The following is a 12,029-nucleotide window of genomic DNA, read 5'->3' as shown; positions in this document are numbered from 1 at the left end:
ATTATAGTTGATGCGAATTCCTTTTCAGCTGAAAAAGCAGCAGCAGCTGCAGCAAGAAATCTTGTTGCAGCACTTCCAGCAGCAACGGCAACAGCTTGCCGAACAGCACGAGCAACAGATCAGACATCACCTAAAGGTAATTTGAAAGAAAACGTCTTTAACAGAGATAGGTCGCCAGAATGCTCATTAGATATAAATAAAGGGATTTATTTATTAATCGAAGTAATCATCACGGTTATAATTTTCGTCTCAGTCGATGTCCTTGACATTTAAATCAATATTTCTCGTGGTTAACGCATCCATCGAAACGTTTTGAAAATGTTGATGACATCACTCATATTCCTTGGCTCCTCTGTTTGGTCCTCTCTTTCTCTCTGTCTCTTTCCCTCTCTCTTCATATTCTCACTTTGTGTTTGTGACGGTGGCGGGTGGTTGTTCTATATTTAGCCATGAATGGCTCTGGTCGATATCAATTACATCACTCGGATGTGTCACGTATTAACCCAAGCTGACCCCAATTAACAGATGAGAAAATGTACCCCGTCTTGGACACAGGAAGTGAACGGTCACTCTCATTACGAATGTCACAGCTTCTAGCTGCTCATTATAATCTATGGAGTTGTATTTTGTATGTTTGTTTCTTTTACTCAATATTCATCATCTCTATAGTCCATTGTAATATGAACTATTCCATATTCGTTTCCGTTACTACAAATACTATTTGTACTCATTAATAAGTATAAAATATGTACTCTGCGAGTATCGTCTTAGTGGTGAATGAAGGTGGACACCGGTCGTGATGATTCATCTCTAAGATTGCCAGTGTGTTGTTACCAGCATTAGCAAAAAAAATCGTTTCGTCAAATATATAATGTTGTCCATCGGATCGTGTGTCTGATGCTCCGTCGTCTGTAAGTTAGCTTCAAGCTGACTCCGGGTGTGACTAACAGTTGTGGGAGCAGCAGAAGGCGATGGAGGAGGCGGCGCTGAGGGAGGCCAGGGAGGCGAGGGAGGCGCGGGAGGCCAGGGAGAGACACGAGAGGGACCGCGTCGAGCTCATGAGGAAAAAGGACAAGCACGAGCACAGCGCCAACGCCTCCACACAGGTCAAGCAGAAGTTACAGGTCGGTCGAAGATGCACGGACAGTAGTGTCTGATCGAGGGGAGTTGGTGGAGGGAGACGGTTAACATTTTCCTTTGGTTTTCAGGAGTTCCTAAAGAAAAAACAAGCAGCCGCTAGCGCCAACGGCACCGTGCCCGGGTCGCCTTACAGGAACTGGTAAAATACAGATAACTTAACCAGACGTCCGAAACTGTAATTAAACCCTTCGAGGGAAAATATTTAACTTCATGTCCTCTACTTTCCAGGGGTATAGTGAAGTCTTCGTCCGGCGAGTCGATCACTTCGACCAGTGCGGTGGCCGGCGTGCACCCCTACCGTCTGACGGCGGCGCCTCTTCCCCTAGCCCCCAACGCTGCAGCCCCGCAACCTTCGCCAGCCGACTTCCCGCTCCGGAAGACAGGTACGGCCGACGAACGACTCCATGGATTGAACTATACATGTCGAGTGCTCTAACATGCCTGTACTGTCGTTGTGTGACTTTTTTTATGAATTATTTCGATCGCATTAAGGACTAACGGCAGGTCCCGAGTACCACTAGACAAAATGTCAGAATGAATCGCTCGAGCCGGTGCCGCATGGTCGATGATGTGTTTCGTCTTCGGATGTGTTGTGTTTTATATAACCGGTGTGTTCCCAATAACAACGCTCACTCGGCGACGGGACGAGCGCGTCCAGTAGCGTAGACTAACCGCATGCGCGTGTACAGCCTCGGAGCCCAACATGCTGAAGGTGAGGCTGAAGGCGCGCGTCATCGAGCGGCGGGCCTCCCCGCTCGCCAGGCGACCTCTCAAGACCCGCATCAAGCATCGCAGTGAGTAGACACTACGACTCGCTCGCTTCTAACGATACATGCTCGACAATAAACACGCGGCTCCACGCATCTGACCACTACATGAGCCACTTCGGTGTTTCAGATTGCGAGGGCGGCTCCCCCCGCGGCTCCCCGCCCGGCTCGCTAGCGGCGCCCATCCGCGAGGAGGAGGAGGGCCGCGCCAACGAGCTTCTCTTTTCGTCGCCCTCTCTACCCAACATCTCGCTAGGGCGACCGCACGCCGCTCCTCGTCACGTGCCGCCCGCACACGCCCCCCACGTCGGCCAGGTGCCCCCCGCCGTCCTACCGCCCGTGTCCGAGGCGGAGGCCTACAGCGGTGCGGCCGCCCTCGGCGCTCGTCTCGCCAAGCGACCGCTCGGGCGGACACACTCGGCGCCCCTGCCGCTGGGTGACCCCGCGTTGACTCCTCACACCCACCCTCACCCGCCTTCCGCGCATCACTACCTGAGAGACCAGATCCGTAAGACGGTGCTGACGCGGGCACACGATGCGGCCGCGGCTCAGTTGCGGGAGGAGGAGGGCGAGGTCATAGACCTGACGTCTCGACGCCCGCCCTCCCCGAGCGCTCCGCCCGCCCCCGGCCCAGCTCTCGGCGCCGCTCCGCTAGCCCGCGCGCTCAGCTCCCCGCTAGTGGGCGCTCGCCCTCCCGCCACCGGCCTCGCATACGACGCGCTCATGCTTAAACATGGGTAACTTTTATGTGTACATCGCTTTTATATTTTATTTGCGTAAATTTTTTTCATCACTATTTTGTTTTCACTAAAAAAATATTGGCTTGCAAAATATCTGTGACAGTGAATGTACTTGTAACATATCCTTAAAAGTTTAGATTTATGGCATATTAAGTTAAGACAAAGTCAGGGAGCGATTCTAATATTCCTTGATCGATATAGATGCGCCTGCGGCGCCCATGCGCCCACGCACCCCGAGCACGGCGGCCGGCTGCAGTCGGTGTGGGCACGACTGTGCGAGACGGGTTTGGCGGCGCGAACTGAGAGGACGCGCGCCCGCAAGGCCACGCTCGAAGAGCTACAGTCGGTGCACGGGGAGGCGCACGTCGCGGCGTGGGCAGGACGAGGTCGCCCGGGCGCCGGGGACGGGCGGGCGGTGCGGCTCGTCAGGCTCGCCTGTGGCGGTCTGGGGGTAGATGCCGACACCGCCTTCAGCGACGCTCACACGCCGCCCGCCGCGAGACTCGCCGCCGGAGCGCTCATAGACCTCGCCACACGGACCGCCACCAACGAGCTCAGGAACGGGTAGGGCCAGCGAACGCTCAAGCTCCGCCTGCCTCCACTACCCCCAACCCCCGACACATCTGACCGACACACTCTGTCCACAGTTTCGCGATAGTTCGTCCTCCGGGTCACCACGCCGAGCCCAACCAGGCGATGGGCTTCTGCTTTTTCAACAACGTGGCAATCGCCGCCCGCATCTTGCACACGCGGCTCGGCCTCCAAAGGATACTCATAGTGGACTGGGTGAGTACGGCGGAGTGTTCGTGTATTGAATGAGTTTGACCTTCGACTCGACGATGAATGTCTCCATGTCCAGGACGTCCATCACGGTAACGGCACGCAGCAGATCTTCTACGAGGACCCTCACGTGCTGTATATCTCCCTCCACCGACACGACGACGGCAACTTCTTCCCGGGCACGGGTGCGGCCAGCGAGTGCGGCGCCGGGCCCGGGCTGGGGTACACCGTGAACGTGGCCTGGCCCGGGTCACCGCCCCTGGCCGATGCGGAGTACTTGGCCGCCTTCCGCACCGTCGTGATGCCCATCGCCAAGGAGTACGACCCCGAACTGGTGCTCGTGTCGTGCGGCTTCGATGCGGCCGCCGGCCACCCGGCGCCCATGGGCGGCTACAACGTCTCGGCGGCCTGCTTCGCTCACATGACGCGCGAGCTCATGTCGTTGGCAGGCGGCAAGGTCGTGCTGTCACTGGAGGGCGGCTACGACCTGGCCGCCATGTGCGACTGTGCACAGGAGTGCGTGCGGGCGCTGTTGGGCGAACGCCTCGCCGCGCCCTCACTGTCCGAGTTGGCCCGAGCCCCCGCGCCCCACGCTCAGGCTGCTCTTCGGACGGCTCTCGCGGCGCAATCTCCACACTGGCCCGTGGTGAGTGCAACCCGGAGCGACCTCGGACGATCCCTCCTGTAGGAAGCCGATCGCTGACGGCCACTCTCTCTGTCCACAGTTGAAGCGGTACAGTTCATTGATCGGCGTGTCGGCCCTGGAGGCGGGCCCGAGCGCGCTGGCTCGGCGTGGTCGAGCGCACGCTCAGCGGGACGACGACACCGCGGCTGCCATGGCGACGCTGTCCATGCAGCACGCGCACCGCTCGCTGGCGCCGCCGCCGCCGCCGCAGACCCAGCCGCTGGCCCTCGAGTGAGTCCCCGTCCCCCTCCCCCTCTCCTCGCGCCTCCCTCAGCCTCTGACGGACTTGTCTGTTGCAGCCGGTCGGCGGACAGCTCCCGCTCCGTGTCGGAGGAGCCCATGGAGCAGGACGAGGTGAAGTGAGCGGCGCCGGGCGGAGCGCCGGGCGTGTTGTATGTACATTGCATTCAAAAGTTTCTTCGATGTGATTCATGAGGAGGCGGCCTCCGAGCCGCGCCATGCGGCGGAGGCTGTGGCATCGAGACGAATCTTGATTTGAAGCTTTAATACCTAGTGAACCTGAGAGTGTGCGGAGCGCGTGGTGTCGGACATGCTGTGAGTATGACTCCGACGTGTACCGTGGGTGTGAGGGAGTAGCAACATTCCGTCGCGAGCCTCTTGTGTTGTTGTCTATGTCTATACCAAAGACTTCAGATTTGAGAAATTATTGAGTCTATCGTGATCGTTAATTGTATTCGTTACGGCGCCGTCCTCGAAGCGCGACCCGTGCCCGCGACCCCGCGACCCCGTGACCCCGCGACCCCGCGTTGTTGTCGTTTTATAGAAAAGTCTATAATAGATATATATAGGTAGGTCTGTTAGCGGAGTCCACTTCATTACAAATATTGTTATTTTTGTATAGAGAGATGTTTTCGAGATGTCTTCGTATTTTCCTGTGGTGTCGCGTGCTCCGAGCCCGCGAGTCGCGCCGGGGCGCGTCGGTTGTATGTTGTCTCGTCTCTTTGTTCCTTGTGGTCGTACTTTTTCTGGATAATATTTATGATAGTTAGTTAGGGCGTCGGCCGCAGACCCTCGACCCTCGACCTTGGCCCTCGGGTGTCGGTCGTCGTGTGTATATTTTTGTACGGCTGTTCGGGGCGGGGATGCGATCCTCGCGCTGCAGATTTAAACGATGTTGTATCTTTGAGAGTTTTATTGTTAAATTGGAATACAGATGAAATAGTTATTTAATAAATGTATATATTATATATATTTGGAAAAACATTGCATTTTTTTTTACATTCGCTTCCCTTGTGACGTCTTTACATAATTCTTAGGAAACTAAGATACAAAAATAGTAAAAACATTTCAAGTGTCCTCATTCCTCTTACTGCTACAGCTCATGTACACAAACTACAGAAACCCACACAAGCTATTATAAAACCTTGACATCAAGCAACACTCCAAACATTCTGTAGCTTCAACCTCGTCCGAACAGATGTTTGTATACTTAAAAGAAGATATAAAATGTTTGTGAACTCGTCTCCAACACACGAGTAGTGATCTGTGCAATAGTCGTCGCATGTCCTCTTGAACTTGAAGAGTAACGAACCGAGGACGATGAAACCAATTACCCAACAAGATCAGAATCTTGCATAAAATGTGTGTGGACGAGTATTCACATGGATGTTTCGCTGTGTGGAAGTTATATGACAATTTATCTTATAGATGACCGTTCGATTCGATCCAACGAGACGAGATTAATTTTGTAAATACATTGAACTGAAGACGATTAAAAACAATGATTAGATTTTAGTAGTAACGAAAACAGTTAACTGTCATTCTGTGAAGTGACGCTGTAGGAACTCTTGTTTATATTTACAATCCTGTTTTTGACTGGTCAAGTATTTATACACGACAATTGGTAAAAAGAAACACACTATTACTTTTGGTCTGCTGACGGCATCTGACGCGTATTCTCGAGCGTGTCGTCTTCCCTTGGGTAAGAAAATATAACATTCATATAATATATACAGACTACGGAACGGAAGATAACACGAGGACTAGGCGCTTCAAGCCCTGAACCCGAGCGGAGAAGACGCGCCGACCACTCGCACCCGGCACCAACACGGGAACGGACGGACCGCCGAGGCACGTCAGGCGCGCGGCACGTCCGGTGGGTCCAGCTCGCTGCAGCGACACGTGCACGAGCTGACGGGACACTCGGCGTGCTCGCTGAACCACTGCAGCAGGTGCGCCGCGTGCCCGCCGTGACGGCACGACACGCACCAGCTGAACCAGCCCGCGAACGCCGCGCCGGCCGCCGCCCCGCCCGCCGCCGCGCCCACCGGCGCCCACGGCCACCATGGCGCCCGCCGACCCCGCCGCGCCCGTGCCCAGGTGGAGAGAGCACACGCCACAACGAGGCAGAGGCTTGCGGCAGTTGGGGCACGACGACACTTGCTGGAAAAATATATGACGGAATTCAAAGACACATTCAACATTATAACATTGTTGGGTGTACTCACTCCTTACGGTTACAACTGAAACGGCGATGCGTGACAAGTCGAACGAAACGCATTAAGAGTCTGATCGGTGAACTCTAATAATAAAGATTTAAAGCAAATTATTATTGAAGATGAAACTCGATGAAACGACTGATGGACGTTGGATCATATCTTTGCATTTTGTGATTCGTCTCCGAGCACTGTGGTCGTAAATGCTTTGCCTAACCTAACCGACACTAAAGTCATCAATAGAAACTGAGCAACTTGCATCAGACAGGGTTGAAACATTCCTAGTGACGATTCAAAGAGCGTTCGAGGAACAATATCGAGTCGATTCGATTTGAAAAGGTCCGTCGACCCAGTCCATCAGCTGCCTGCCACTGACTATACCGACCTTCATCTTGGCGGCCGGCGGCGGCAGGCGAGCGAATGCGGGTCGAGGCCGCGCTCCCCCCGCCGCCGCCACGGGCTTGCCGCAGTATGTGCAGGCCACGGAAGCCCCCGCGCCCGCCTCCGCGCCCGCCCCCGCCGCCGCCAGCCACGTATCCAAAAGGCAGCGCGGCCACCACAGGCGCCAGGCGTCCAGTAGCGCGCGGTACTCCGCCAGCCACGAGGCCGCGCGCCCCTCCCGGACTAGCTCCGGTGGACAGGCGCGGGCCGCCACCAGCGCCGCGCTCTGCACGTCGCCCGTGCGCTCCAACCATCTCTGCAGAGCACCCGCGCCCTCCGCCCCCGCTCCGGACAACAGCAGGGCCGACAGAGAGCCCTCCGCGCGGAGCGAGCCCCAGGTGTTCGCCAGGTACTCGTGCAGCTTCCCATCCGGGAGGAAGATGCATGCGAATGCAACGCGGTCCTCCAGCCGCATGCCCGTCTCGTTCTGTGGAAAACGAGGTCATCGTCGGATCGTTCGAGCCGTCATGAACGTGTCCCTGGGCAGTGTACTCACGAGGACGTCTGAGTAGTCCGGTTGATGGTGCGGGGCGGGCGGCTGCTGGGGCGGAGGCGCCGCAGCGGCGACGAAGTGTAGCAGCGCCCGCAGATAAGGATCGGGCAGGGCGGGCGCAGCGGCGGCTAGAGCGTCCCGCCAAAGGCGCTCCTCGGGTGCGCCCGCGGCGGCCGGCGCCAAGGCGAGGGCGGCGACCCTCAAAGCCGGGGCGCGCGCACGGGACAGCACGTCGAGCGCCGCCCGTACGCGCAGGTGAAAGGCGGCGAGGGCGGCGGCGCGGCACGGCGTGCCCTCGGCCTCCGCGCGCTCCACGCCGGCCGCGGCGTTCTCCCAGCCCCAACCCCAGCCGCACAGCTGTAGCGCCCTCGTGCGCTCGGCACTCCGGTAGATGGTGACTTTGCGCGAGGGCAGGTCGGGCAGGAGAGCGGACACGGCTTCCGAGCGGTATCCTTCCCCCGGGGATCGCAGCACCGATCGCACGCCGGGATGCTTCCAGCCGCTGTTGCGGATGCAGCCTGTCCGTGAAGATACGATTTCAGTAATTCTGGGATCAGTTTATAAAACAGTAGTAGTTAGATTGCTGTCTTCGACTCTGTGAGTCCTTTGTGTACCTGCCACATACAACAGATGAGTAAGTTGAGTTGAGCAAACACGGAACACAAGTCACAAGTACAAATAAAGTTAAGAGTACCGACCGTCCTCTACGAGTGACTTGCTGAGAGCGAGGAAGTGCCACAACGAGCTCAGCGCCTCGTCTTCCGCCAGCTCCGCGTTCTGCCACAGGTCGGGCTGTATAGGAACATATTTCATTAAAATAAATCCTTCCACACACGCTTCGATCATTCCTGATACAATATACATCTAAAACTTGACAAATAACCTTGAGACCGTAGTCGTTGAGAGCCCTCGCGCGCGCCTTGTACGAGATGTCGAGGTCGGGCGTGGAGGCCGGCAGGTGCGCGGGCCGCAGCACCCGCAGCGAAGTGCCGCCCCAGGCCAGCGCGCCGCTCGCGCCCCACGACACGCACACGCGTTCCATCACCATGTACTCCGCCACACAGCCTGACACACAAACACACAGGATAACCCTTCTCTCCTAGCGTCCACCTTCTCCTCTCGGCCGGGACGCCGCCGGTCACCTGTAGTAGTGAGCGTGAGAAGCCTCGCGCGGTGTGCAGGGTGACAGGCGAACGAAGCCACCGGCACGCCGCTGACCGTGACGTCACGCTCGACTGCTGCGCCCCCCGCCCCGCCGCCGCCCCCACCAGCCGCCGCCCCCTCCTCCAAGGCCGGCGTCGCAGCCGCCTGCAAAGGAACTGTAGTCTCGAATAAACTATTTAATGATCGTCGAACGATAAGGCAATGCAGCGACTCGAGTCGATCGTACGTCGAGAGACTGCCGCCGGGGGTCGTGCATGTGCTGGATGTCGTGGAGTCGCAAGGTCGTGGAATCTCTCTGGAGGGATATCAGCAGATTTTGCCTGCAACGATATTCACTTTATAAACATCGGCATGTGTTACATTGTGGATGAGAACATTCGCTCGCATCTCTGACCTGGTGGGGCTCCAGTGTATTTTCCTGGCGGGTCTCTGTAGCGGCAGCAGGGCCAACGACCTGGTCAGCATGCGCGCGTCCCTCACACATATCGCCGCCTCCCCACCTTCACCCCTCGCCGCCACCAACCAGCCGGCACACGTGGCACCCGCCCACTGACGGGTTGACACCGAGCTGGTTGCCTTGCCCGGATTCTCTGGAAGTGAGGGACAATGTACACTTATAACAATGAGGAAGGGAAATAATTGTTTATATAGTGAAAGTTAGGTTTCCCTAAAATGATTTGCAAAATTACGTCCATTCAATAAAAATTTGCTGTTTATATGTTTGTGTATTGTATATTATAAAGAAGTTTCCACCTCTCATGTCGAATATCTTAATGTGTTTGGAGGTCATGGACGCCAGCACTGTCCGGGGAGCGAACCCGCACCACGACACGCAGCCCGCCGCCTCGCCCGCGCCGGCCGCGCTCAACGGACCGCTCTCTGTAACATTTGCCTTGTACTGACTTTTTATTGTATTCGTTTGTGTCAACTTGTTGCACTATTTACTACCAGTGAAGTCATCTCCGGCGCCGGCTTGGACGTCCCATAGCAGCACGGCGCTGTCGCTGCGATGTTTGTCCATTCCCACCACCAGCAAGTGACCCTCCGACCTGTTCCATGAAACCGAGTTACATTGTCGGGGGTAGCGGGGCACTGGAAGAACAACAAACATTCAAACATTTTATACAGCGATCGTTGAACGAGTCGAAGATAAGTCGAATGTTGGATAGAACAAGGAAATACTATAAGGCGGGTCGGAATAAAGTAATATCTCCGAGACAGCACCGACCTATGGCTAGAACCTAGTAGTAGTGACCTTACACTTTGTATTATACAAAGTGTAAAGTCACTGACCTCGCCATGCCATGACCACCCTTGGGAACTAGAAAACACTTTGGGTGTATAAAACGAAAATTTATTTAATAGGTATAATTAATCCAACATAGGGACAAACTCATAGGCTTAGCCAAAAGGTTAAGTTAAAAATAGGTTCTCATAGTTTTCCTTCATTTTCTCTCTGTCTTGCGTAATATAAAAAAAATTAGTCATTGGACATAAAAGAGCCAGAGTAAGCCCTCAGAGCTTGTTAAAGGCTAGAATAATCATTTTCATTACTCCAAGGTCCAGATCTCAGATGAGAGCCTATACTCAACTAACAAAAATAAATATTTTACCAGTCTTTCATGAACTCTCCTTTACCCAAAACACCTCATAGTAGACCTATATGATAATAAAATAATATCTGATCTTTATATGACGCTCCAATGGCCTGATGGTGGAAAAATAACCAATGTTTGACACACTTCTTGTTCCTGGCAATTACCCCAGCTTTAGCCAGGGTATGCCTTCCTGCTCAAACTCCTCCACTTTGCACTATCTTTGGCAATCAAAAAGTATAATAGCAAAAAAAAAAATCAAAAATTAAATCTTGAGGAGGCATTCAAAGAACAAGTTGTTCAAGGCTGACTAACAAAAGAGGATGCAATAGGGAACAACACTCTCTCCTCGTGACACTCCTAAAGCCAATAGACCTAAGAGCCACAAGTATTTTGAAAATAACAATGAATAACTTGACCATGAATCTCAAACTAGCCAATTACTAATATACAAATGTAGAAAATTTGAGCAAACAATAAATACAATCACAACATTGTTCTGTTAATATTTAGTTTGCTAATGATATATAAACATTAAATCCACAATAAGCTCGTACACATATAAATTTCAGTCCTTGTAGTAGTTTCACTGTAGAGGCAATAAACAAAGTGACCATGACCCAAGAATAGTCCTGTTATAATGAATCCCCAACACATCATCTTAAATAATGGCTACTAAAGTATAATCTCCACATTTGTGTATTAAAGCTTAATTTTTCTGAAAGCTGACATACAGATACCATTATTGATGTTCCTGTTGTACTCCATATCAGTCAAACCATATTTTCACACCTTATATTGTTATATAAAATGTGGAGGTAAATTTGGGAATTTTTCAAAGTTAACCAACTAAATAAACTAGGAAAGGGTAAAAAAAATATTTCCATCAGTGATAAAACCTACCGAATTCTTTACCCACAAGGCCAAGTGAATCATATGCCTGTTTGAAACTTGTGAGCAACACTCTTCCGCTTCCATGTCCTAGAGCCAGCAGTGGGTCGGGGTGTTCAACAACAGCACTGATGTCCACACAACGCACTCCGCTTGCACTCTGTGATGCTACTACTGTGGCTCCTCTTGTTGGACACAGTTGGGTATCTGTAACATTAAAAAATGTTAGCATTAAGATATATAATGTTTCAATTTCAAATAAACTTAATGGGACTATAAGTGTAGAGTTATGAATAACACAAATAATACAACAGACATTACTTGTTTTAAAAATAATACAATATTAAAAACAATTATTATTATAATTCATTACTTACATGCAGTGTTTTTGGGGATATCTTGAAGATTAGACACTTCGTATAAGGTTAAGTCTTGACCCCATACGATAAATTTATCATGGTGAATGGGAGACCAGAGGACATCCAATTTACTTCCTGCCATCTTTGTTACAACATTTTCTCCTAAACTATTAAAAACTTTACCTTAATTTCATCTTTTATTATAAAGTTTAACATAACAGTTCTTATCATTAGCAGTGTCTTATTGAGTCAACTACATGCATAATATTATGATTTCAGTTTGACAGATGATAATAACAATTCAGAATGTTAAGGTCTGATAGTAGGCAACTAATAAAAATATCTGTCAAAAGGTTTTTAATTAAAAACAGTTATTCATTTTCATATACCAGTCTGCTCTTGGTAAAGTATTTTTGTTACAAAATAGTAATAATTAATTATTGTTATGGAAAATTATATTGTCATTACCTCGTATCTTGTAATGGACATTGTTTAAAATTTCTTAATATAGATGTCGC

The 12,029-nt window shown here is 52.2% G+C and overlaps 2 protein-coding genes across 18 annotated transcripts in view; one reads left to right on the top strand and one right to left on the bottom strand.

The window, feature by feature from the left end:
- Positions 1-5,334, top strand: part of LOC116770020 (histone deacetylase 4) — a 37,300-nt gene extending 31,966 nt beyond the window's left edge. For 10 of the 17 annotated variants that reach the window (XM_032661350.2, XM_032661345.2, XM_061527885.1 and 7 more), the window contains 11 exons: positions 29-136; positions 951-1,124; positions 1,209-1,279; positions 1,369-1,523; positions 1,830-1,934; positions 2,038-2,644; positions 2,849-3,211; positions 3,295-3,433; positions 3,507-4,073; positions 4,153-4,343; positions 4,412-5,334. In XM_032661350.2, the coding sequence (XP_032517241.1) occupies positions 29-136; positions 951-1,124; positions 1,209-1,279; positions 1,369-1,523; positions 1,830-1,934; positions 2,038-2,644; positions 2,849-3,211; positions 3,295-3,433; positions 3,507-4,073; positions 4,153-4,343; positions 4,412-4,475 (2,544 nt within the window). In that variant the 3' untranslated portion in view covers positions 4,476-5,334. The remainder of the gene's footprint in view (positions 1-28; positions 137-950; positions 1,125-1,208; positions 1,280-1,368; positions 1,524-1,829; positions 1,935-2,037; positions 2,645-2,848; positions 3,212-3,294; positions 3,434-3,506; positions 4,074-4,152; positions 4,344-4,411) is intronic. The other 7 variants (XM_061527890.1, XM_032661348.2, XM_061527894.1 and 4 more) reach the window with 3 other exon arrangements.
- Positions 5,248-11,887, bottom strand: LOC116770032 (GATOR2 complex protein MIOS). The gene is given in 13 exon segments (XM_061527895.1): positions 5,248-6,394; positions 6,396-6,515; positions 6,954-7,436; positions 7,506-8,020; positions 8,201-8,294; positions 8,386-8,567; positions 8,645-8,810; positions 8,893-8,986; positions 9,061-9,256; positions 9,420-9,545; positions 9,615-9,758; positions 11,165-11,359; positions 11,530-11,887. Coding segments are annotated over 13 exon segments (2,625 nt in total). The 5' UTR covers positions 11,654-11,887; the 3' UTR covers positions 5,248-6,208.
- Between the last annotated feature and the right edge of the window lie 142 nt (positions 11,888-12,029).

The sequence above is a fragment of the Danaus plexippus genome, assembly GCF_018135715.1.
Source record: "Danaus plexippus chromosome 13 unlocalized genomic scaffold, MEX_DaPlex mxdp_15, whole genome shotgun sequence".
Taxonomy (NCBI): Eukaryota; Metazoa; Arthropoda; class Insecta; order Lepidoptera; family Nymphalidae; genus Danaus; species Danaus plexippus.
The sequence above is the reverse complement of the archived record's forward strand: the minus strand, read 5'-3'. Positions and strand labels throughout refer to the sequence as shown.